At 37.8% G+C, this 27,899-nt stretch overlaps 1 protein-coding gene across 3 annotated transcripts in view; it reads left to right on the top strand.

The window, feature by feature from the left end:
* The window catches only part of Tace (ADAM 17-like protease Tace), a 230,982-nt gene that overhangs the window by 118,693 nt on the left and 84,390 nt on the right, over nucleotides 1-27,899 (top strand). The window contains exon 8 of one of the 3 annotated variants that reach the window (XM_067136788.2): nucleotides 11,385-11,523. The exons of the other annotated variants lie outside the window; for them this stretch is intronic. Within the exon in view, the coding sequence (XP_066992889.2) occupies nucleotides 11,385-11,523 (139 nt within the window). The remainder of the gene's footprint in view (nucleotides 1-11,384; nucleotides 11,524-27,899) is intronic. 3 annotated transcript variants of the gene reach the window in all.

Here is a 27,899-nt window from a genome sequence, read left to right as displayed (position 1 = left end):
CTTGTCTCGAAAAGACAAGGAGAAATAAAATAAGGAATGAGAATATTCAGCAACTACTTGGATTAGACAAGAGACTGTTGGAAACATTAGAACTAAGCAGATTATGATGGTATGGACATATGAGAAGGATGGCTCCAGTTAGAACCCCAAGAAAGGAAAATGTCATTGGTAAGAGGCCCAGAGGGAGACCTTGTGTTGGTTGGGAAAAGCAAATTTTCAAAAACCTTGTAAAAGGTAATGTAAATTGACAGCAAAAGTAGAACATCAATTGTGGATATAATATGTACAATATGGCTTTCCATGCCCTTAAATTGAGTCTTATCAAATTCTTTATTCTGCAAAGGGTTTTCTTTTTTTTACATTTTTTTATTTACGATTGGCTTTACGTTGCACCGACACAGACAAGTCTTATGGCGGTGATGGGACAGGAAAAGGCTAGGAGTGGGAAGGAAGTGGCTGTGGCCTTAAGGTACAGCCCCAGCATTTGCCTTGTGTTAAAATAGGAAACCGTGGAAAACCATCTTTAGGTCTGCTGACAGCAGGGTTCGAACCCACTATCTCCCGAATACAAGCTCACAGCTACGCGCCCTTAAAGGAAAGGGTTCATTAATCAAGACTGGAAAGTGAAGCTGAGAAGAATGGATAAATTTAACATTTCCTGTGTTGGCGTCCTTGATATTGGTCCACCACTGTATACTAATAAAATATTAATTTCCTTGATTCAGGCCCAGTCTAAAAACATTGAGGCCCAGTTTGGAAAACTCGAGGAGAGCATCGAGTCCCAGTTTGGAAAACTCAAGGGGAACGTTGAGGCCCAGTTTGGAAAACTCGAGGAGAACATCGAGTCCCAGTTTTAAAAACTCGAGGGGAAAATCAAGGCCCAGTTCAAGACCGAATTATTATTGGGCTCTATTCAACTTTGAAAACCTGTGTGTACACTTGTGGTATTTGTCCGGTTAAAACTGAGTTAGCTTGAGAAATTCTGTCATTTACTTTTGAAATTTGATCTGCAATCCGTCCTGTTAGGCCGGAATTGACGTCTGAAATTTTGTCATTTAATGCCTGCATCATGGTCATTAAGTTAGAACACAGTTTAGGGATATTTACCTCTTCTTCTTTCTCAGAATCTTTGTCAACTTCAATGAATAACTTCGGGATCTTCTCCTTTTTCCATGAGATCTTCCCGTAGCCACGGCTGTAGCGATTTCTTCTTCCCATTTGTCGGGATATTCCTCTTGCTAAGTTCATCTTTGAGCCGTTTCAGCGATATATTCTCTAGTATCACTTGCCTTTTGATCTACTACACTCGTATTCACTCATAAATTCTTATGTCCTGTCACTGTCACCAATGATGTATCCACAATGATGCACACAAATTTACAAATTTAATGCACATAAACTTAATCACTGTATCACAAACAAAACACTTCACTTCGGGAACATCAACAAAGCCGCCATTTTAACAACTGCCTCACTTCAACATGGAGACTGCAACCACTGCATGTCAACTACCAACTTTACTAAGCCAATTCACATACTTCAAACACTCGTTAGCACGACGCACATCTGGTCAGAACAACTCCTGCTAACCCATCATTTACTAAACAATAACTCGTCTCTACCACCAAGACCACCTCTTTATATAGGTGCCTCGCAAGGCTTCTAGAAAGATACATTACAAAAAATACCTTCTCCACAATTCTCGTCTACTCAGTGCCTTTCTGGTTGTTACAGTGTGTATCAAAATACCGTAGTGGATTACAAATTATATAGGTATATACAAGTAAGAATAAATTAATTACAGGTTCTTACATATAAATGTCTATAACCTCACACACAATGCGATCATTCAACTACATAAATAATAATACTAAATGGACGTAAACACCTCCTAGCCATACATTACAAGTAATAATAATAATCATTTTTAAAAAAATTTGAGCTCGATACTTGCATTATTTACCCATGAGTAAGAGAATATTGTTTTCAAGTTATATATGTTTATCACACTTGCGTATGTACTATACTGCGTTCAAGAGTCATTGAGCATGTGTTACGTGTATGTTGCTGTAGAGTGACCACCATCTTGGGAGACTGGCAGACTTCCTAAACCTCCACATGGACATGGCAAGAAACCTCACCAACCTCACAAGCTGTCTGATCATATTTAACCATCGCAAAAAGATCCACTGTGTATTCTAGAATGTTTTATTTTCATGTCATCCCTAATGGATCACCCTGTAGAACCAATTTGTAATCACAAGAAAGGAATCTTCCTAAATTATGTTGAGGCCATTGATTTAATGAGTTATAAAATCACAGAATTGAAAGTAATGTTTGCAGAATGAAAATATAGCACTTATCCATTGCAGCTCTAAGAACAGAAGACATTAAAATTGATCATGGAAGAGTGGTCAACACACAAATATTTCTTACAATGAGCACATCGCATGAAGGCAGGCTGGCCACGTTCTGCCCTGGAACAATCTTCTGCAAGTTCACTTTCAAAACTGTAATCTGAAAATGTTTCAAATGGCCCAGCATGCTCACTGGAATATCCACATTTAAAGAAACAAATCTAAATCTATTGGCTGAAAACTGGAAATTTACAAATGGTGGAATGTGAAGAAAATTCTCTCTAAGTTGCAATACAATACAATACAATACAATACAATACAATACAATACAATACAATAGCAAACACTCGAAAATAAGTAGGTTGGTCTTCCAAACAGAACACCGTAGGTGACTGTACAGCTCAATATGGGAGGTACACGATTTGCTGCAGAGATGACAGATAGTCCCAGATGGAGCAGCCATTGTTCTCCTATTTTGGTCTCTTTTTTTTTTTCCTTTCTACGTTACCTCTTATCGTTCGCTATTTGCCTTCGGTTTTCTTAAAATAGTAGTGTGCCGCGATGGACTAATGATCTCCAGGATGTACAGTTGAGGGCTAAGGTCGCCCAGTTGTTAACATCATTGTGGCACATCTTCATGTTAGCCTTAATTACATCCTTAAATTGCTTCCTCTGACCTCCCAAACAAATTTTACCCACTGTTAACTCAGAGTAAAACACTTGCTTGGGAATGCAATTATCGTTTATGCGTATTACATGCCCTGTTTATCGTAGCTGGCGTCTTAAAACCATGGCTTCTATACTGGTGTTCTGTGCCTCTTCAAGTATGCTGTCATTTGTGCGTCTATTCTCCTTAAACATCGCTGGTGATATTGTTCCAGCTTTTTAATGTGCTGTCTGTAGCATGTCCAGGATTCAGATCCATATAGTAAGCTGGGAACTACAACTGAGAATCTTTGTTGCAACATTGACATCATGATTGTCAAATATTCAGGATCGTAGTTTGGCAAAGGATGCTCCAGCATGGTTGATTCCGAATTGGATTTCCAAATCTGTATTTGCGCTTGATGAGAGGATGCTGCCAAGGTAAGGAAAGGAGCTTACTACTTGAAGGCTCACTCTATCGATGGAAACATTGATCTGTTTATGTCCTCCTCCAGGGGCTGGTTTTTGAGAGAATGTCTTACTAGTATTCAGTTTGAGGCCAATCTTTCTGTATGCAGTTGAAAAGGCATTCAAGATTAACACGTTCTTCTTCAGACTGAGTTACAACTGCATTATCGCAAGCATACTGTAAGTTTATTTACTTAACCATTGTGGTTTGATTTTTATAATGGTCCACGTTGACTACAATCCCTACTCCAATAAAAATACCCTTGATAATTAAAAGTCAGCCTTGTGAATACTTAGAGTTGGTTAATTATTTTTATCACCTCATGCACTGTACATGGTTTGAGGACCTTATTGTCCTCTTCCTGAGCGTTTTTTCTCTCACTACCATTTATCCCTTGGACCTTTTTACTTAATATTTTGCGTTTGATGTGCAATATTAAGTAAAGAGGTCCAAGAGATAATTGTTAGTGAGAGCGGATAGTGACAAATTCATAACCGATCTGTTAAGTCGGTGATCTGTCCAACAGTCATCCGTTCCTGTCATTGCTTTGGTGATAAAAACGTTGCACATATCTTTCTTGCGGACAATTACATAATCAATGACATGCCAGTGTTGTCATTCGTTCCTGTCATTGCTTTGGTGATAAAAATGTTGTGTATATCTTTCTTGCAGACAATTACATAATCAATGACATGCCAGTGTTTCGATCTAGAATGCTGCCATGAAGTTTTAAAGTGATTCTATTGGCAAAAAATGGTGTTAATGATTGTTAAATAATGTTCAACACATTTTGAGAGGAGTTGAATACCATTTGAATTTTTACTGCCAATTTCATCCTTGCCAATGATACCATTCCATACAATGTTGTCCTTGCCCAGTCTGGCACATTAAGTTTGGATGTTAAAATTATGTTATGAAGTTTACCATGTTCTTCAGTGGACAAAAGAAAAACTGCCAGCTGGTTGCACTAGACCCAAGCATTTTGCAGGAATAATCTTCCTATGGAACTCTACATCTTCTGGAGTTATCTCATTGTAAAGATCATTTATCCTTGTTTGATGCACTGGGGAATCAATTAAAATAAGGTAACTATTTTCACCCTGCAAATCTTTCCATAATATCTCCTCAAGGAACCCTTTCAAATCACCTTTGGTCATGTTTGCTGATTTGTATCCACATGCTTTCACATTAGGTAAATCAATTGTCATGCTAGCTGGAAACTGGCCTTTGGATTCTGAGACAAGAACATGCATACCTGGGAGTAACGTATCATGCATTGCTAGAACTCGTATTATCATGTATGAATGTGGTGTTGCTGCAACTGAATCAATGGCACCAAAGGTCGTGCTTCCCATAAAAGCAAGAGTTCTTCCAGAATGTAACTTTATTGAATGTGGATTGATCTTCATTTAGTATATGCTTTTTAAAAGCATTGGCCATCAGTGATGAAGACATCATATCTGATTCTACTCAAATATTAAAGTTGCTCCAATATGCAGCAGTTAATAAGCCTTGTCACCAGCTGCATCAGAGTTTTCACGCTGAGTTTCCACAGGGCCATTTGGGCAATGTTACAAATGCTTCAGGTCTTGGAAAGAATCACACCATTTTGTGTAAACCCCCATATTTTTAGGGTAACACTACTTCCTGCCATATCAGTTCTTATCTTATCGTACAGTGTTGTAGCACAAATTTTTTTACTTATATTGATTTTCAATAGTACAGAGATGCCAGCTACTATGGGTTTCTGTAGCTTCTACAACATTTTACGTGTACAGTACTGTAACAGCATGGAAGTGATACTGTTTATTACGTATTTTCCAAATTTGGTGGATTGAAACCTCACTTTAGGCCTAACTAATTTTATTGTGTCCAAATGTGAAGTTCTGTACCATAACTTGTAAGAGGCAAATACGTGCATTCCGAAAGCCAGCGACCTTCCAATACAAGTAGAGTTTGTATGTTTATAAGAATTGCATGACTTTTCCATCTTCGCAAAAGTAAAGATGGCTGCACCATTGGCTGAAATTTTGAAGGGAACAGTGTCAGTCACTCCAGGAATGCAGTACGGCTAGTTGTATACCAAAAAACAATTTGCAACAAATTAACATTACCGAAAGCAGTATGTGGAAGAATTTTCATTCCTAGGACCATTTAAACTTTCACTAATTCACGTGTTTTGTGAAATGTGCAAGTGTGATTTTTCAGTTAAACATAGAGGGCACCATAACTGCTGACGCCATCATCATCATCAGTTAACCGTCTCCATTTTCCCAGGTGTATGAGCGCTCGCTAGTTCAGTCAATTCAGGTACCATTCTTCTTCCTGTACTTGGTTCCAATCAACTCCTCTATGTTCTAGATCTCGTTTGACTAGTTCGATCCATCTCCTTCGAGGTTTGCCTCTAGGTTTTGCTGTCTAAGGTTTTTACCAACCTTATGGTATCACATAACAATTCTCGTATTTGAATCTCTTGGCGAATCCTGTCATTGTGGACCTTATCTCTCCTGGTTTTTTGTAGCATTTTCTGGAGGAATTTCATTTCTGCAGCTTGGAGTCTACTTTTATCTCTGCCTGTGATGATACAAGTTTCAAGGCCATAGATTATTATGGGCAAGAAGTAAGCTTGATAAAGTGTTCGTTTGGCTAGTATCGGAATCTGGCTGTCCCAGAGAAGGCTTCTAACCTGATGGATTTCAGCATTTGATCGGTTATCTTCAGTCAGGACACTACCGAGGTATTGGAAGTGGTTAACTTCTTGCAATTTCTGTCAGTCTACTGTGATATTTGCTCTTGACTTCTGTCTGTTGAGTGTCATAACAACTGTTTTCTTAGGCTGATTTTAAGTCCAAATTCCTTAAAATGACAATTCCAAGCATTAATCTTTCCTTGAACTTCTTTCTCATTACCTCCCCAAATTACCACATCACCTGCAAATGCAAATGCCTTGAATGCACTGTTCTTGCTGTGCTGTTTCACTCTTTTCATTGTCTCACCCATCACTGTGATAAATAGTAGAGGTGATCTTTACACAGCTCTGGCAGTGTTTGTACAACATTTTTACTTTACTGATGAGGGATTCTGGAATGTTTCTATTTCCCAAGCAATCCCAAACTTTATACCTCAGTGTACTGTCATAGGCTTTTTCTAGGTCTCTTTTCTCTATCACGTGCCAATGCCATGTGAAGTCTAAATACATCAAGCATATGGGTGCATCAAAGGGCAATGTAACACGCTTTATTTTTTTATTACTACAAAAAGTTACTATAATAGTGTTATTTTACACATTTTTTGGTTGAACATAACCTTCGCTTATTTGCAGCAGACTATGCTAGACCATTATTTAAGGCCATTTTTCGTGACTTGGAAATTGTTAAAATGTATGGAATTTGCAGGCCCAAGACAACTACAATAATGAGAAGTATGTTTGAGTCAACAGAGAGTCATACATTTTTTCCTTGAAAGAAGCTCCAAAAGAAGACACTTGAAGATGTATGAGGAAATGAGTGGACCTTAGCTTAAAAGCTACAAAATCTTGAAACATGTTTCCACATGTTCACTAAACAGGATATTAGAACAGAGGGGGGCCTTGAACTTGTTGGTTCATGTTGTTGAAAAAGTCAAATCAGAAGAAACCAGCAATAGCAAATTTCTTGCGGGGAAAGTAGCAATGGAAAATGATGTCACTAAACTTCACTTATTTTTTCTGAAGAACACACTCCCCATTGTCACAAAGTACAACATCATGTTGCAAGTAGAAGCTCCCTCCATACATAAAGTGGCCAGATACATGAAAGGATTGTTGATGCCTTTAATTGTGAGGTTTGTGAAAGCTGAAAAGATTGGAAAACAGTAAGTTTCATATGCATTACTGATAATGAAGTTCAATTAGCAGGAGTTGTTAGAAAGATGATGACTATATTGTAATTGGAGCTACAACAAGACAGCATATTAAGCAAGGAAGTGAGGCTGGCAGTTTACCTGGAGATGACATGAGACAGTTCTCCAACTTAGTAACAAATTTCTCCACTACAGCATACAACTACATTTTGAACAAATTCCCTTTTCATGACTCTGTGGTGAAGCATGCAGAAGTAGTGAATGTTTGATTGAGAGCAACTACTTCGTTCTCATCATTGCTTTGTTGTTGTAGTTGTTGTTGAAATTGTTTCAAAACATAATTGAAACCACAAACTGGAAGTGGAATTTGCATCCTACCAAGCAGATACAATAAATTAATATATTTCAAACTGTGAAACAATGGATCTAGCATGAGCTAACATTTCAAAACTGAAAGATGCTTCTGGAAACATTAATATTCAGTTCCTCCTCAAGTGACTTGCCATTTTAATGATACCTCACAGCAATGCTTCATTTGAGCAAATATTTAGTATTGTAACTAATCTCATTTTGTTCCATATTCAAGATACAATAAGTAAAATTCTTTCTTGAATAAAATTACTGTGTCCACCTATTCAATACAACTATATTTTGTAGTGACTAAATTCTACATGAAATATAAACACTAGTTAGGGACATGTTTCACCCTAGTTTTGGGCATCTTCAGCCTAATACTAATCTTAAGATCAAGTCTTAAATCCATTAACATTGGAACTTAATACTAAACCTAAATTAATATCAAATACTAAATATAATGTGAACAAGGAAGCAATAACATATTTTATTTCACAATGACTAGAAAATGTGAGAAGTCTGGATGAAGTTTATGCAAATGTGTACGTATTGGCTAGAGATTGATCACAGCGTAAATTGGAGTATCTCAAACTGTTTGACTAGAGATTGATCACAGCGTGAATTGGGGCTTCTCCAACTTTATGGATGAACATTAGGTTGAAGGTTTTACAGCTGGTTCGTTCAAAGGTGGTTATGGTCATTATCGTAAGTATATTGTTGCAAAACTGGAACCGTGATCAAAGTCGGTAATGTTTAATAGATCAAAGCATGTATGTTGGAAACATATTGTTGGTATTGTTCATTGGTACTCATCTGATAAAAATTTTTTGAATATTGTGCCATTCTTGTTGATTAACATTCCCATTGGTGCATTGTTCAACCTTGGGAGGAATTATGAGATCTCTATAACTGAATAAGAGAAAAAAGGAATTTAGAATGTGAATGTAGAGCCCAATATAATTATAATTGTAAAGTGAAGTGTTTACTGCATAAAAGTGGACGAACTTACTTATCTTGTCAATGTTAGCTGGAACCGCCTGTTCCGGTTGTGTCTGAACGACTAACCTTACTACTCCTAGTGAAGTATTGATGTGGTAACGGAGGGGTGGAGTGTATAGGGGAAGGGGGAGTGAGTTTTAATTTGTGCGTCTGTGTTGTTGCTTGAAAGGCGTTACTCAAATTGGATTGGGCGGGCCCAGCATTAGGCGTGGCAATTGGAGCATATGCATGCTGTGATTTAAACAAACTGGGGACTTTATTCTGATTTACGGCCTGGATTAACCTCGGAGTTGCCTCATATAACGGATTTTTGTTGTCAATAACGTCGTTAAGATTATTATTTTTATTATAAGTTTGTTCCAAATGTACAAGTTTTCCATCTCGTTCAATAACTTCCCTTTACCTAGGCTTCTAACGATCGGCAAATCTTTCTCAATTGAGGTGAATTTATGGCCTGTTTCACTCATGTGCTGGCTCATGGCCGAATACTTGTTATGTTTGGAAGCATTGTAATGTTCCAGATCCCTTGTGTCAAAGATCCTCTCTGTTTTATGATTGAAATCAAAATTAACATTTATCTCTTCAGCCAGTTTAGGTAATTTCTTTTTTACTTCGAATCTAACATTGTTTTGAATCTCAGTGGGGAGTTTCAAAATACTGGTTTCTACCTCTGTCAATAATAATAACATCGTTTACTCAGGGTCTGGTGTTTATAGGTTAAAATGTGCACAATGTGAGTTCACATATTTTGGACAAACAGGGAGGAGCTTTCACACAAGGTATCTGAAACATTACAATGCTTCCAAACATAACAAGTATTCGGCCATGAGCCAGCATATGAGTGAAACAGGCCATAAATTCACCTCAATTGAGAAAGATTTGACGATCGTTAGAAGCCTAGGTAAAGGGAAGTTATTGAACGAGATGGAAAACTTGTACATTTGGAACAAACTTATAATAAAAATAATAATCTTAACAACGTTATTGACAACAAAAATCCGTTATATGAGGCAACTCCGAGGTTAATCCAGGCCGTAAATTAGAATAAAGTCCCCAGTTTGTTTAAATCACAGCACGCATGCGCTCCAATTGCCACGCCTAATGCTGGGCCCGCCCAATCCAATTCGAGTTACGCCTCTCAAGCAACAACACAGACGCACAAATTAAAACTCACTCCCCCTTCCCCTCTACGCTCCACCCCTCTGTTACCTCATCAATACTTCACTAGGAGTAGTAAGGTTAGTCGTTCAGACACAACCGGAACAGGCGGTTCCAGCTAACGTCGACAAGATAAGTAAGTTCGTCCACTTTTATGCGGTAAACACTTTCACTTTACAATTATGATTATATTGAGCTCTACATTCACATTCTAAATTCCTTTTTTCTCTTATTCAGTTACAGAGATCTCATAATTCCTCCTAAGGTTGAACAATTCACCAATGGGAACGTTAAGCGACAAGAATGGCACAATATTTAAAAAAAATTTATCAGATGAGCACCATGAACAATACCAACAATATGTTTCCAACATACATGCTTTAACCTATTAAACATTACCGTCCAATCATGCTTCTTTCTAAAGGAATATTCAAATCCAACACGATCAACTTTGACCATGGTTCCGTTTTGCAACAATATACTTATGATAATGACCATAACCACCTTTGAACGAACCATCTGTAAAACCTTCAACCTAATGTTCATCCATAAAGTTGGAGAAGCCCCAATTCACGCTGTGATCAATCTCTAGTCAAACAGTTTGAGATACTCCAATTCACGCTGTGATCAATCTCTTGCCAATACGTACACATTTGCATAGACTTCATCCAGACATCTCAAACCTTTTCTAGTCATTGTAAAATAAAGTATTTTATTGCTTCCTTGTTCACAAATTCGGGCATTTAGTTAATGTACATATTGTAAACTATGTAAATATGTAATAAGCATAGACCATTGTATTTAGTATTTGATATTAATTTAAGTTTAGTATTAAGTTCCAATGTTAATAGATTTAAGACTTGACCTTAAGATTAGTATTAGGCTGAAGATGCCCAAAACAAGGGTGAAACATGTCCCTAACTAGTGTTTATATTTCATGTAGAATTTAATCTCTGCAAAATATAGTTGTATTGAATAGGTGGACACAGTAATTTTATTCAAGAAAGAATTTTACTTATTTAGTATTGCTCGTAAGAATCACACTGACTTTCGACCAAATATGACTACAAGGACTCTTAAGTGCTCTCCTGGTAAAAAAATGTTACCGTGCTGTGAGATCTGCTATCAAAAGCCATTTTCTGAGAAGGTTCTGTGTGAGGCAAAAGAAGCAACTGTGAAGATGATGCTAGAAAAGTAAGTTATGTAGAGTGTTTTTTTTAACAGGTAGGAAGAGAAAAGCATGTTGATATTGTTTCAAATTGCATATAATAATTTACCCGAGATGTCTCATTTCCCACCATCTCTTCTGAGATTCACACTACTGATGACCACCTTTGAAGGTTGGCGACTCTAGTAATATATTTGTTGTTCTCTGAAAAGCAAGTGGGTTGACCTATGATATTGTTATTCATATTGCATATGGAATTGTTTGTGGGTTTTTTGTTGTTGTCATTTTCCTTCTGTAGGGATACAGGTAAATACTAATATTGAAAAGTTTCGTTTTGTTAGAAAGTTTAAGAAGAAAGATTGAATGTAGTCTTATAATGCACTTGGTTGTACAGGTATTTAGTCGAGAATACAGTCACAAGGACTTCTGCCTAGCTCACCTCTTCACGGATCTCAAGTTCGAGGGTGGTATCCTTGGTTTAGCATATGTTGGTTCTCCAAGACGTAACTCGGTTGGAGGCATTTGCACGCCAGGTTTGAAGATGCATGAATGTGGATTAAGTTCTTTCAGAAAGCTTTTATGTTTTGGACATTTTGCTTATCTATGTATAGTTTGCTTGTTTCCAAGTATATTACTGCTGTATGTTCTCATGAATGGAACGAACTGCATAGTTTTGTGATGCATCATGCATGGACTTCTTTCAACCAGGATTATTTACTTTTATTTTTAGAGTTAGGTGTACGTTGCAAACTTTATTATACCATGCATGTTGTAGTTTTGTTCTCAGACACAACATATTGGAATTTGGAAGAAGTTTCTTAGATTTAACTTATTGCATCAAGAATATATAAAATAAAAACTATAATAAAGGAGGAAAGAATAAATCACCTTCTAAGAACTCTACTGGATTCTGTAGTAATTAATTATATTCTTCTGCATTTGTTGATTTTATCCTGCAATGTGGAAGCTCGGATCCAACCATTGACTTGTTTCTGAAAAACAGTGTTTTGGTTACACACTGAAAATTACATTTGTGTCATCTCAAAAGTCTTGAGCATAATAAAGGCTTTTCTGTATATTTTTCCTGAAGATTGTACACTTTTTTTTAATAGCAGACAATGCTTGGCATGTGCTACCTTGATATGCTGCATGCTATGTAATTTTTCAACTAAATGGCTATAATATCCAACTAGATGAAGCTAAATCTTATCAACTCGCATATATTATTTTAGATAGAAATTGTATAACATTGATTTATTACATCATACAGACTAATTTGTTACATCTTACTGTGCTAGAACATTATTTCTTACAATCCAGTTACTTGTACTTGGCGCTTAATTTTTTTTCCAAAATGAGGATATCCGGTATACTTTCTGGAATACAATCGAACCTGTCCTAACAGACACCTTTATTCAACAGACACCTCTCTATATATCCACAGAACCGATTTTATTTTACATAAGCATCATTTAAGCGGACACTTCAAATATCGGACAACGAACACCTCTATTAATCTCGTCCACTTGTCTTAAACGGACACTTAACATCTTCCAGTGCTTTTTTTATACATCGGGATACGCCATTCTTTCTTTTAAAACCATTCTACAGACACGCGGGAATTCCTTTCTATGTTTGTACTATTTTGTGTCCTAGGAAAAGAGAGAAGGAAATGTCCATAGGAATGCTGTAATAGTCATGAAGTTAATTCTTCTGTACAGGTCTCTTTCCACACCTTTCGTTATGCCCATCTTGTGTTCTAATTAATGTACGTACTGAGAACTTTAGTCGATCGGGAATGCTGCCAGTAACTGTTTATTCGCAAGTTACCATAGCATTTTCCAACTTAGCTTGCATCATTTTATCTGTAACTCAGATTACAATTAAATTCATAATATATTCTGGTTCCATCTATTCAAGTTTGTCAACTGTGATTCTCAGTTGTGCTAATACTGCACTCTGTTTTACTTATTTCTCTTCACAATTTCAACTTTTCTGCATAACAAGACAACTAGCTATTTGCATCTTAATATATAAACATACAATTATAAGATTTAACATCAAACTATTTATTCATCTTCACATCAAGATTTTAAAGGCATTTAAAACCTAGTGCTTTATACAAAAGTGTTATATAGCTCCACACAAATTTTCGTCTTGAAAAATTATTTATTTCTTCTACGTTACTTGTTATTCATCTGTGCATTGCTTTTATCTTGTACCTTTTGAAAGATTGGCTGATGACGACCCAGATATGGGGTCGAAACCGGTACCATTTGTGATCAACTTGTGATGTAACCTCGCATTACTAAGTGTTATTGAATGGGAGGAACCAGAATATATTATTAATTTAATTGTAATCTCAGTTCAATACGGACCAAAAATGAAATTCTTATCTTTCGATATAAGTCAGATTACATGTAACTAATCTCATTATTAGGCCCGTATTGAACTATGCTATGATATACTAACAATTTGTTGGTTGTTTTTGATCCACCTTTTCAATACAAATTACAGTTTGTGTTGCTAAGTTGTAATGTTACAACACTAATTTACCGGGACATGTTTTGCTTTTATTCACAAGCATCATCAGCCTATACAATTGCCTAAAGGTTTGTCATATTTGGATTGTTGTTACAAATTTCATTACATTACATGTAAATCTCATTTCAGTGATAACAATATTTAAAACATAAGAATAATATACACATTAAAAATTATGACAATGTGATTTGCAATGTTAAAATGGAGTAGCTCTTAATTCTAAAACACATTGACGTCCAAAACACAGTTTTTACAATTTGAAAATTTGGCTAAAAATTGTTTGCAATATTAAAATAAAATTGATTCAACTATAATTTGGCATTAAAATTTGAGTCATAAATATAAATATTGGATGTTAGTATATAGGAGCCATAGTTTCTGAAGTGCGTTGGTTTCTAGAATACAGTAACATTTCAATATTGAGAATTTTAGTTAAGAATTGTGCTCTCTAAATAATGTTATTTAAAAAGACTGTAATTTTGCATCATGCGTGATTAGAGTCGTGATGATAATCTAGAATTGAAGTCTTGGGTTCATTGGAAAATGGCTTCTAGATTTGATGAGGTTTTCTGCTGCAGTTTGGCAATTTTATCAGAGGAAGTATTGACATGTTTAATTCTTGTTTGTAGCGACCAGACTCTCCGTTGGAAGTTGATTGTTTTGATGTAAGTTATGGTTAAAAGGGGCTTCAATTCAAATTTTGATTATCTGATTATGTTTCTTTCGATTTATAGAATGGAAGAAGCATCTGGAACAAATGGAAATGAACTTAAGTAATATTGTGTGTGTGTTGTGCTTGTAATGTGAGTGTTGATGTTGCATTATCACTTACCCCTTTGTCTGCTGCTGCAGAATCTTGTGGACCTTATTGCCTTACTGTGACTATTGTCTGTTATGATTATACTCCTTGTGTTGTACGTATGAAAGAGCTGTTGTGAAGGGCGGGTAGGGGGTTGAGGGGAAGAGATGTTGGGCGGGGCGTTTGCTATTGACGTGCTATGTGGTAGGGAATTCTTATCTGTTGTCGAGGTGGGGGTAGAGGACGATCCTGCAGGCGGGGCGTTAAGCTTTGGCGTGTTATGTGGAGGGGGACTTTTTTGCCTCTGCTGTGGAACCTCGTGGTGAACAAAATCATAGCTATGCTCAACGAACAGGTTTTCTATACACAAGGATACGCAGATGACCTAGTGATTGTGGTATGAGGTAAGGTGATGAGCGTTACCCAGGACCTTGTGTAAAGATCACTCAACCTTGTGGAGAACTGATGTTGGGAAGAACAACTATCAGTCAACCTGAACAAGATAACTCTGGTCCCTTTTACAAGAAGGAGAAAATTAGAGGGATGGAGATCACTGAAGCTCTTTGGGCAAGATATATTTATGGAAGAACAGGCACTGCACTTAGTTGTAGTGTTGGATAAAAATCTAACCTGGAATCCACATATAGAAAAGAACATAACCTGGGCCAAGAACTTGCTGTCATCATCATCATCCTAAACCATCTCCAGTTTCCCAGGTGTGGTAAAGAACTTGCTGTATGCATGTAAAAGAACTGTTGGGATCATTAGACCATTGATGGCCTATGCTGCATTTATCTGGTGGCAGAAAGTAAGTCAAGGAAAAGTAGGCAGTAGATTGGATAGTCTACAGAGAATGGCATGCATAGCCATAACTGGAGCTATGAGAACTATGCCGATAGAAGCCTTGAATACTTTACTAGACCTCCCATCACTACGCAATTTCATAAAAGGACAGGTTAGAGTGAGTGCATATAGATTGGCACAATCAGAGTGCTGGAATGCACAAAGACCCAATTTAGGACACTGTAAAATTAACAGAGGAATAACAGAGGAATTTCTACACATGCTTTCTGATCATATGATACCAAAGTACAACTTTGAAAAACTGTTTGACACCCAGATAATAAAAAAAGAAGACTGGGATATCAACAAATGGAATACTGAAAAAGAAGATATAGTGTGGTGGACTGATGGCTCAAAGACTGTGGATGGCACAGGAGGAGGGATCAACGGGGAAAGACCTGAGAGATCAATCCAGATGAGCCTGGGCGAACACACTACAGTCTTTCAAGTTGAAACGATAGCTATCACATGTCTTGAAGAAAATCTGAAAATGAACTATAGAAATAAGAACATTTTCATTTTTACGGACAGCCAAGTGGCCCTTAAGGCACTAGAAGCAGTCCGGATAATATCCAGAATTGTCTGGTATTGCCACTCACTTCTCCTGGAGCTCTCAAAGTACAACATTGTCAAAATAATATTGGTACGAGGGCATGCAGGTATAGAAGGAAATGAAAAGGCAGATAAACTGGCCAGGAAAGGGGCAGAAACACATTTTGTAGGCCCAGAACCTGAATGCGGGATTTCCTATGGACAAGCCCGACACTACATAGGAAAAGGGGTACAAAACAACAAATGGAAAACTGGAAAAATATTCCAGGATGCAGGCTTGCAAAGGAACTGATAAAAGGACCAAACAAAAAGCATACTAAAGAACTGTTCAAACTCAGCAGAGAAAATATAAGATGGGTAGTAGGACTGTTGACAGGACACTGCCATCTGAAAAAATATGTGCATAGAATTGGAGTAATAAGAGACAAGATATGTAGGAAATGCAATGAAGCAGAGGAATCAGCTGAACACATACTTTTCGAATGTGAGGCACTGGGTAGAATCAGACTCTCCACTCTAGGACTACCAGGTGAAGAGAGAGAAAAAATCCAAGAAGACCTAATAAGAACAACCTGCAGCTTTGTGAGTGGAACAGGTATATCTAGGTGGGAATGAAGGAAAATCATGGTAGCAAAAGAATCTTAGAGGTCGATGCTAATTAGGAACTAATATTTAGAGGCCCCACGAAGAAAAGAAGATGAAAATGCTTTCTGAAGAGATTAGTAATTTTGTAGACGTCATTATTGAAAGTAAAAGTAGAAAAAAAAGCGGCTTTGGATTTTTCTTTAGTAAGAGTAGTCTTGGGACGGTGCCTGAATTTATTGATTATCCGTTCTATGAAGGATGTATTAAACTTTTAAGTGCTGAGTTACCAGTTGGCTGTTTGGTACCTCAGTGCTGAGTTTTTTCATTCGTATGTAAAAAAATTGTAGAAGCCTCTATTTTTAATTTATCAGTGGGGTGATTAGCTTAAAATGTTTATAAATGTTGGTTGTTTATAAATCTAAATGCAAATAGAAAATCCTACACTTATGTTCAATATTATTCTTAGAGAAAACAAAATTAGACTTATGTGTCCATGCGTGCATTATCTTTATACAAAGTAAGGACCCCAAAATAATATTATTTCCGAAAATCTATAGACAACTAATACATGTAACTTCTTAGAAGTATATAAGTTGATATTTTAAAATACTTCCCAAACCGGGAATGTGGTGATAGTTAAATGTTTTCTACTGGTTCTTTGTGATGCCGATTTGTTCAACTATCTGCACCAACTCCACTGGCACAAAAGTTTCTAAAAAGTCAATGATTTTTGGGTTGTCATCAAACACTACTTGGCTCTCAGAGCCTGTCACAGTTACCTGAAACTCTGGTGAAGAAAAGTAATCCATCCGCCACGAAATTGGCGATAAAATAGCTTTTGTACTCACCGTGTTTGTCTTCTTTCGTTTAGAAGGAGGCTCTGTTTCTCTCTCATATACAATATTTTCGACATTCTCTTTATCACTCTCACTTTCAAAATCGCTTAAAAATTCCTTAAACTGATTATCTCCATCATCACTTTCCGCTGTGGTTAATAACTGAAAGATTCTGTGATCCTAAATAACATCGCTGAAGAGCAACTAAATTGTTGTTCTGCCATGTTTGTTTACATCACAGATGAACTCCACAGACGTCTACAAAAAGCTCTGTAAGTTACTTCCCGAAGTTATAATCTCTGATTAATTAGTTCTACATAATGCCCAACAGATGGCAGAACATGTCAGAGATCAAATACGCACTCGAAAGTGAACCGGGAAACTCAAAAAAATTAAAATTCTCGCGCACCGTCTATAGACGGGTTAACCTACATCAACAAAAAATACCAGAAAGATGGACAGTGGCGGTTAATACCTAACAAGGTCATGTGCAAAGAGCTAGAACCCATTACAAATACTATGCGTAAGAGGAGACTGGGATTCTTTGGACATATCATGAGGATGCAGGATTCGAGACTTCTGAAACAACTAGTACAACACAATCTCGTCTCAAAAAATATCACAACAGGATGTAAATGGATCAGAGAAATAAGAGAGGATCTGAAGGAAATAGGCCTTACAACAGAAAGCACCACAAATAAGATAAAATTGAATACAAAACTCAAGAATACAAACCTTCACACAAAACAAACCAACAACACGCATATTTTCATCTGAGGAAAGGGCACGAAGATCGGAGCGTCTGAAGATGTACTGGGAGTACCGCAAAGCCTGAACAATCCCTTCAAAGAGACCTGAACGATGGACTGACTAACAGTGATCCTATGTGGTCATAAAAGAAGAAGAAGAAGAAGAGGAAGGATGTATTATAATCATTAAATTTAGCAATTGCACGTATATTATTGAGTTTGTTATTCAAGTCTGTCTTTGACATAGGTATTGTGAAAGAGCGATGGACTAAACTGTTATATGTTGCACGTTTATGTGTTTGAGGATGTACGGAGTCGTAACAGATGATGGTTGCTGTTTGTGTAGATTTCCTGAAAATTCTGTAAGATTTTTAACGGACTTATTAGAAAGAAAATGATAATTTTTAGACAGGAAAGGATGTCTGTGAATAGTCAAATTTAAAAAAATTGATTACTTTGTTGGTGTCACACTCAAGAGTAAATTTAATATGGGGATCGATACTATTAAGAACCTGAAGGATTGAGTTCGAGTTATTAATTTCTTCGTTCATAATTACAAACGTGTCGTCAATGTATCTAGCTCATAGGATAATGATAGGGAAGTTGTTATTGTTGATTTTTGAGTATTCCAAAAAAGTCTAAATAAATCTCCGCTAAGATTCCAGAAGCCTGTGATCCCATTGCTAAGCCATCTTGTTGATAAATAGTTTTATCAAATGTAAAATAGTTGTTATTAACAACCAATTTCAAAATGGAGATGAAATCTTGTTTTTCAAGTTTGCTGATGAAGCTATGTTTATTTAGGTTACTTTCAATAGTGGGGAAGAGCTTTGCAGTTGGAATGCTTGGATACATGTTGATTATGTCAAAAGAATGAAGGGAATGATGGGGCTTTAAGTCAAAATTCTTTAGTTTATCAATAAGTTATATGGTATTTTCAATGGACCTATTAGAAAGAAAATGACAATTTTTAGACAGGAAACTTTGAACAAATTGAGAAGCTTTATACAAAGAACTAGGCCTATAATTAATAATTGGGCAGATGGGAGTGCCAGCTTTATGGATCTTTGGGACCGGGCGTGTTGGCCATGCGGTTAGGAGCGTGCAGCTGTGAGCTCGCATCCGGGAGATAGTGGGTTCGAACTCCAATGTCGGCAGCCCTAAAGGTGGTTTTCTGTGGTGTCCCATTTTCACACCAGGTAAATGCTGAGGCTGTACCTTAATTAAGGCCACGGCCGCTTCCTTCCAATTCCTAGGGCTTTCCTGTCCCATTGTTGCCATAAGACCTGTGGGTAAACCTGGGTTCATACTCTCACGGACCAAGAAAAATCTAAACTTTCATCATTTTTTCATCAGGTTTCCATGGTCCCATATCAAACTGGGAATCAAACATGGTTTCGAAATAAGATCTTCACATGACCATACTACTTTCTCTGGAACCACCTGAGTTAAGACCGTCGAATGCCACAGCTTATACATATTGGTCTCAGTGTCTTCTCTAACATATGTCTACACACGCCGCCAGAGGTCCCATATTGAACTAAGAATATCTCCCAGTACCCTGGGGAAAAAATGTTGTCCTTTTTGCCTAACTCTTACAACTTACAGTATAAATAATTAAATTCGTAGAAGAATGTTTCATCCAGGCCAACTTCAGCCAAAGTTTCATCAACGGGAGTTTTCATTTAAGACATTTTTCTTACCTTCCGAAAATTGACGTAAGTCATCTAACAATTTACAATAGTTAACGCAAAGTAGAACTTGGAATCTGTAACTTCCTTTTAGGCTTAAAAGCGTTATGTCATGTTTTAAGAAGGAACCTAATATATATTTTTAAACTGGTACATACTCAGTATTTTGAAACTGAATTTTAAATTTGGACTTAGGTTCCTTACAATTTTATAAGTTGGCAATTCAAGACTTGTTGAAATTTCCTTAAGATTATTTTCACTCGGTATTACACTTAAGAAAATGGAAATTGCAACACAATGAAGGCATTGGTCGTTTGTGTTGATTTTCAAGATATGGAACGATGCCATGTAGATATGTAAATGATCAAAGTTTCAGACCCATTGGATTGTTGCTACAGGTCTTCCCACGTGATTGGTCACGGAGGAATCAACTCCAGTATACGGACTCTGGTGTAGCGTAGTTGACTTGCAGTCTGTGCAGTGAAGTGTTCCCCGTCAAACATGCCTTGACGACAGAGAAGAGCACACTATCAACAACTGTCACCGTTTGAGAGGGCTCAGATAATTGAGCTGTGTGAAGCTGGATTATCACTAAGAACTGTCGCTGCACGTGTTGGCCGGCAGGCATCTACAGCAGTGGTCAAATGAAGTTACCCACACTCGTAGACCTGGCACAGGCCCAGCGCGACAGACAACTGTGAGAGAGGATTGCCGCATCATACGGATGGCCCGGATGGAACCCCATGCAACAGCAGCGCAAATTCTAGCAGCTGTGGTACCCCACGTTACACAACAAACAGTTGGTAATCGCCTGCGTGCAGCTGGCTTACGAGTCCGTGTCCCTGCAGAAGGTGTTCTATTGACCCCACAACAGCAACGTGTAAGGCTGGCCTGGTGTCGAGAAAGATCGACGTGGGTCGACGAATGGCATAGGGTCACCTTTAGTGATGAATCGCGCTTCTGTCTTGCCCGCAGTGATCACCGGAATCGTGTGAGCCGACGTACCGGGGTGAGGGGCCGCCCAGATCTTACTGTCGAGAGGTACATAGGGCCAACACCAAGCATTATGGTCTGGGGATCTATTGGCTTTAATGTGAAATCACAATTAGTGCTTGTTGAGGGCACTATGACTGCTAGACAGTACGTTGATAGGGTACTCAATCCAGTGGTTGTCCCTATGATGGCGAACATTGCTAATGGGATGTTTCAGCAGGACAATGCCTGGGTTCACACTGCACGCATCTCCAGAGAAGCTCTTCATGACATCACAACCTCAGAATGGCCCGCTAGATCCCCGGACCTCAGTCATATTGAGCATGTGTGGGACATGATGTGTCAACAACTGGCCAACCGTCCTCAGCCACCCACAACTCTAGAACAACTGACCCGTGCAGTGCAGCAAGCATGGGCCACAATTCCTCAGCAAACGATCCAGGACCTTATTGACTCCATGCCTCGACCAATTTATCAATGTATTGCAGCTCGTGGTGGGCACATCCTGTATTGATTGTTGTCCAAACTTGCGGTCAGAGGGACCTGAAAGTGTTATCATCGAATCACAACCAAACACTCGTCCTGCATGTTCAATTGCAGCAATGTAGCACCACTCCTTCTAGGTGTTGCAATTTCCATTTTCTTCAGTGTATATTAGGCCATACTTATTTTAAATCTCAAGCCATCTAACCACTCAATACGGCCATTTTGGTCTTGTGTTTTGTTTTCGTATGTCTCGTCCATAGAAGACATGTACTTGTTCTTTGAATATTGACACAAACTCTTTTCGCACATTGAACTTTGGTGACGCAAATTTGAACCCAGAACATCAAGTTACTATCAAGATTAAGCAGTGATTTAAGGAATGGTGTTATATTTTTATTAATTTTAAACAAGTGTTGTAAGAAGTGATCTCACATAACTCTTAATCATTTCAATCTCAACGTATTTAATCATTCACAAGATAATTATATATTCTTGTGTACTGTGCATTGTTTTGAATGTTTATTTTAAATATGTCAATGTCTCTTTTCAAAGTTTTTTGACTGAAGATGACGCGGAATAAGCGTTTAAACCAGTTCCATTTAATAATTAAGTGTTGTAATTAATATTATAGCGTTGTTTTTTATTGAATAGGTGGACCCATTATTTTGTTCCTATTTTATTCTCAGTTCAGTACGGATATATAATGAAGTTTTTAAACAGCTTATACAAACAAGAGTTATTCTTCGTCACATGAATGACATATGTTTTGCAATTTTCTTTTAACAAGACAAAGATATAAACATTTTATGACTTATATGCTTCAAGCTAGACCATCTCTCATGTGTGAATGGACTTAATGACTGAGTTTCTCACCTTAGATTTTAAAGAATTTTATTTCATGGTCTAAAATATTCCATATTTTTGTACCATAATTTTAACTTATTTTAAATTACTATTGTATGTGTGTCGTGTTTTATATTGTTTTCTGGTTGTTTGCATTTTGCTTAATTGTATCACTGGCTGATGATGACACGTAATGAGTGTCGAAACTAGTTCCACTCTTTTATGAACTGCATGTGATATAATTCACATCAATAAATTATTATTGTATTGAAAAGGTGGATCCGAAATACCTTTAATTCACTGTAATCCCATTTCAATATGGGCCATAATGAAATTTCTAACTTTCAGTTGTGTGTCATGCTTGATCGTGAGTACGAAGATAACACAATGGAACCATTTAGCAGACTTAATTACCTTAGGAATATTGCAGTAACGAAAAATGTGCTAAATTTACACAGACACAGCTTAATGATTACTTCCTGAAGCTGTAATGTTTGTAAAGGCTGTAAAATCTCTTTCAATATCTCTCAAGGAAATATTTATTTAGAAATGATTTATATTTAAGATGGATGTTCTTTGCCGTTAAAATGTTCAATTCATTTTTACAGCCTTGTTTCAGCGGACACCTGTTGTAACTGACATTTGCCACGGAACCGACGGTGTCCGCAGAAGAGAGGTTCAACTGTATTATAGTATTAACCTCCACCCACATGTGTACGTACGCCAGTACTCATTGCTAGTGACATACTTCCCCCCCCTCTCTCTCTCTCTCTCTCTCTCTCTCTCTCTCTCTCTCTTTTTCTCTCCTCTCCTCTTGTTACCCCCTCTAGGGACATCATGACCTTAACATTAGTCTTGGGGCTTCTGTGCTTGTTGATCGTCAGGGCTGTGCCAGCTCAGGGTTACCCATTCTTGATTGGCCTTGGAGTAGGGCCAGACTAACAAGGTGAGCCCCCAAGTTGGCTGAGATACTGTGTTCTCTTTCTTCATTCCTACTTCTCCTTTTATCGGGTGAGTTGGCCTTGCGGTTAGGAGCACGCAGCTGTGAGCTTGCATCCGGGAGATAGTGGGTTCGAATCCCACTGTCGGCAGCCCTGAAGATGGTTTTAATGGTTTCCCATTTTCACACCAGGCAAATGCCGGGGCTGTACTTTACTTAAGGCCGCGGCCACTTCCTTCCATTGCTAGGCCTTTCCTGTCCCATCGTCGCCATAAGACCTATCTGTGTCAGTGTGATGTAAAACAAAATAGCAACTTTTCCTTTTTCTATCGTTCCCTCCTTAATTTTCATATCTCTGATTGTCTAGCCAGCTTCTCTGCCTCAAGTAGTAGGTTTGTTTATGAGCGAGTGCATGTATGTGGAGGTTTCATCCTCCCCAGTCACAAGTTTTGCATCATGGTGAGGTGATGCATCGCTATTAGGCGACTAGTTGCTGGTGTCCCACCTCCCACCTCCATGGGACAAAAGACAAAACAGTAATTTTTAAAATTCTAAGACTGCCACCCTTCGTATGGCATCGATCAAAAATAAGAAGAGAAAGAGATTTACTCCCATAGCATTAGACAGCAAAAGTGACGAAAGACTCCCTTGACTCTTGGTGGCTTCCAGGGTGGATCTGATGATATGATCTGAAAACTTGCGCATCAGGTCGTTACCGACATGAGGAGATTAAAGTGGCGTGTCTGTGCTAAGCTGATTCATTACTGTTAGGCTCTTCAGTCTCTGGAATATAAAGTCTTCTCTCAGCATGCGGCTCTGCCAAGAGTTGGCCGTATATATATTTCCCTAGCTACTCATGGGACAAGAGACACATTCTAAGGCTGCCAGCCTTCGTACGGCATCCTTCAAAACACTCGGAAATGTATAAGAATTATGCAGCCGCAAGAAAATACGACATAGGCCTAATTAAAGCCCATATTCGGCGTTACTGTGAAGACAAAGATAGCTTAAAAATGCGTACTGCACAAAAAATGCACTCAGTGGCCCGCAACAAGGACGCTTTAAAGAAGTTGAAGATGAAACTGTGAGGTATGTGCACAAAAATGCATGGACAGAATTGCCATACCGCGGCGCAGTAAACTCGTTCGTTGACTTTCAAAGTCTGCTATTAAGACCTGTACATCACTAGCCGCTGAAGTTGGCCGAATCTGGCAAGCAAGACGTGCGTGTAGCGGCAGCCAGTTATATCTGACGCTGAGTGAAAGTAACAGTTTTATAGTAAGCAAGAATATTTTCCTTGTGGATCGTCGTATTGTAGAGACGCGTAGAATGTGTATTGCCGGCAAATTTTCAACGATTTCCCTTCGATATTATGATGCCAATTTTAAGTTAATGGTTATTAAACCCACTGAAATAAAGCATAATTGTACAGCCACAAAAAATACGGCATAACTAAAGCCAATGTTCGGCGTCTACAGTCTAAAAATGCGTGCTGTATAAGAAAAGACATTCATATGATTTTACAAAGCACTTTTTAAGCCTGATTAAATTATTTTTGAAGGAAAAAAGTGGGAGTCATCTTGGATTCAGAGAAATACGAAATATTTATTTTTCAGAATAAGCAAGGAAGTTGTCTTTCACCACTTCTCTTCATAATCATAATGGATGAAGTTTTAAAAGCGGTTAAGAGAAAGGATCCAACAACTAATGCCCTGGTTTTTGCTGATGATGTAATGGTATGGGGTGAGACAGAAGCGGAAGTACAAACTAGACTAGATCTCTGGCATGAAGCTTTTACAACCTTTGGTTTCAAAATCAGCAAAACGAAGACAGTTGGCTTAGTGATGAGTAGAAACTCTCCAACTGTTCATCTAAGAATTGGAGATGAGGAGATGGAAATTGTAGACAACTTCCAGTATTTAGGTAGTGTTCTGTCATCAGACAATACCATACATCAAGAGATTAGTAACAGAATACAGAAAGCTTCCAAATTCTATCACACTGTACGTCAAATACTTTGGGATGAAACATTTCCGTTAGTTTCCAAGATCAGCTTGTACAAAATATATCTAGTACCTATACTGATGTATGGCCTGGAAGCAGCAACACTTACTGGACCAACAAAGAGTCATCTTCAGGCAACAGAAATGAAGTTTCTCCGTTCTTGTCTACAAAAAACAAAAATGGATAAAATAAGGAATGTGGATATCCGACAACAGCTTGGATTGGAAAGAAGCTTGTTGGAGACTCTAGAAGTGAAGAGATTGCAATGGTATGGTCACATGAAAAGAATGAACCCTGACAGGACTCCTCGAACATACTTTGACCACAATGTTCCTGGGAAGAGACCAAGAGGAAGACCTCGTGATGTTTGGGAAAAACAGATAATGAAGGATCTTGAAATTAGAGATGTGAACTGGTGTTGCATTTTTGAGCAGCATCTGTAGATGGATAGAACAAACTGGAGGAGGCTCGTACACAACCACACCCGGCTTGCTGGAGCGAAGAAATGATGATGATGATGATGATGATGATGATGATGATGATGATGATGATGATGATGATGATGATGATGAGATTAAACACACACTTTCACGTAGTATCGGATTTCGAAAAACAACAAATAAGTAAGCCGCAATGTGGATATTATCCGCGAAAACTCAAATTTTGAACAAACTGATTGCCATTTCATACTGAATTGAATGTGTATGGGGCTTTTCCCGACTTTTACAAAAAATCGGATATAACGACAATCCGCTATAGCGAATAAATTTTTCGCCGTTATGAATTCTCGCTATAACGGACTTCTACTGTATTTGAAAACTCATTCCACAAGGCACCTGAAATATCACATGATAGTCTTACATAAAAAATGTTGTTTAAACATTCTTCAAATTAGAATTAATGTGGCATCATAACATCGACAAGAACCCGTTGAAAATTTTCCGGCAATACCTGTTCCAAGTATCTTTACAATACGATGATCCATCACGAAAATATTCCTGCTGTCTATAAAACTTAATTTTACTAAGCGTCAGGTACAGTGAGTAATACATTATCTGTAATTAGTACTACTGTTGGCCGGTTTCTGGTACCCCACAGTTACCTATGAGTTACCTAAATGCGCAGGTAACTTTAACTGCGCTGTTACCTTAAATCCAGATTTATGAGCCCTGGTAATAAACAGTGCAGATATCGTCATGTTTAGTATCTCTCATCCTCCAATAGATGTCTCTACGCAAATGTTTTAAGTTTATTTTGCTAATATCCAGTTACTTTTACTAGCAGAATTTTTCTATAATGAAAACTGGTTGGCAAACATGTACGCAGTCATCTCAATCAATCTGATTCAGCATGTAATAATCTCTCATAATATGAATTACCAAACAGAACAATTTTCACTTATTCTGAACACAAACGTAAACAAATATAATCAAATAAATGAAAATGTTTAGCACACATTGGAACTTATCATTCCAGCACTGAAGTTCTGCACTGATGGTGCAATATCCATTTGTTCTAGCTGCAACTGTTGTAGATTTTTTAGTAGACTGCAAATAAATTGAAATCTCTTACTTAAAACACGCATATGCTGTTTTTCTCTTCAAGAATGCAAGATTGCCGTTTCTTCAGTTTTCTTCCCTATCTCAGCGGCGAGTCTTGCGTGCAAAATGTTGTTTATTCCTGCTTGTATCTTTCTGAGAACTGGCTCATTTATCATTCTTCTTTGAGATATAATTTCACCTGATCAAATGCCAAACCCTTCAAAAATTCTAATTTTTCTTGGCTTTCCTGGCACAACTTGAACAACACGAAAGCATTACAAACGGCGATATCGCTACATTTTTCATTCATAGTTCTCTAACATACTCCTCGAACTGAGGATTTGTAGTTCTTAATAACAGCAACGCACTAGAAATTTGAGACGTTTTACTTACACTGACCACGCAACATGCATTGATAAAAATACTCCAGTAACTGCTGACGTGAAGTCCAGTTGAAATTTTCAATCGAACATAGCGAGCTAACCCTGACCCAGGGTGTGAAGCGTGTTGACACGGATAAGAATGTAACCTAAACTGCAGCACCCTGCAAGACTTTTTTTTTACTAAAGAAGTCCAGATGTTTTTTATTGGGAGTCTGTGAGACCTTACATCACCGGTTAAGGGATATAATAACATTTTAAAAAAGCAATGAAAAATCGGTATTTATTATTCAGCAGGCTTATATTAAATGCATTCCAGTGACTAAGATATTTATTATTTAGTACAAATATAAATATTAATGGTAAATACTCCGTAATTTCAGATTGGGTGTTCACTAACTGTTGGTGCGACTCATGATTCAAAGCCTGACGAAAGATCATAACATTATAGCTGTACTGAAAGATCAATTTGAATCTGATGAAGTCCGTTTGATTCGAGTTCTATTTTACTTCACGATTCATTTTCCGTATTGGAAGATATAATTATCTACAGTGGAGGCGCCAGTCCCTGCAATGAATGGTGTGAAAACGTTGCTCATAGGGTCGGTTGATGCATGCATTTCAGTGGGCTTGGCAGACTGATATGTAAGAGCAACTTCTGGCTCGGTGAGGAAAGCAACGGGAAACTACCTCACTCCTCATTTCCCTAGTACGCCTCTTCAGTGATGCCTAGGCCATCTATGACAGCTGATGGCAGAGCTGTTGAAGATCCAACCAGCCTTAGGGCTGAAGACTGAACATACAGAGGCGTCATGCTCCGAGGAGATTGTAACAGAAACAGCTGGGGAAAAATGACACCATCAAAGTGGAATCAGTGACTAAAGTCAGTGATAACGTGGAAGTATACGTACTGACCGAAATATTGTCGAATCCAGCACACCCGAGCATGTTAAAACTACAGTGAATGACCGTAAACATATTTTAACCAGTTCATTATCTCATACTAATGTTCACGAAACTAATATAAGACATTGTACGAAGCAGTATGGAGTGGCGCCTCATACCGGTATTTGTTGGACTCAGTTCTAACAGAGAGATAACTACAGCACTAGCTGCAGTTACC

This window comes from Anabrus simplex, chromosome 1 (assembly GCF_040414725.1).
Source record: "Anabrus simplex isolate iqAnaSimp1 chromosome 1, ASM4041472v1, whole genome shotgun sequence".
NCBI classification, from domain to species: Eukaryota; Metazoa; Arthropoda; class Insecta; order Orthoptera; family Tettigoniidae; genus Anabrus; species Anabrus simplex.
This window is presented reverse-complemented; position numbering and strand designations above follow the sequence as displayed.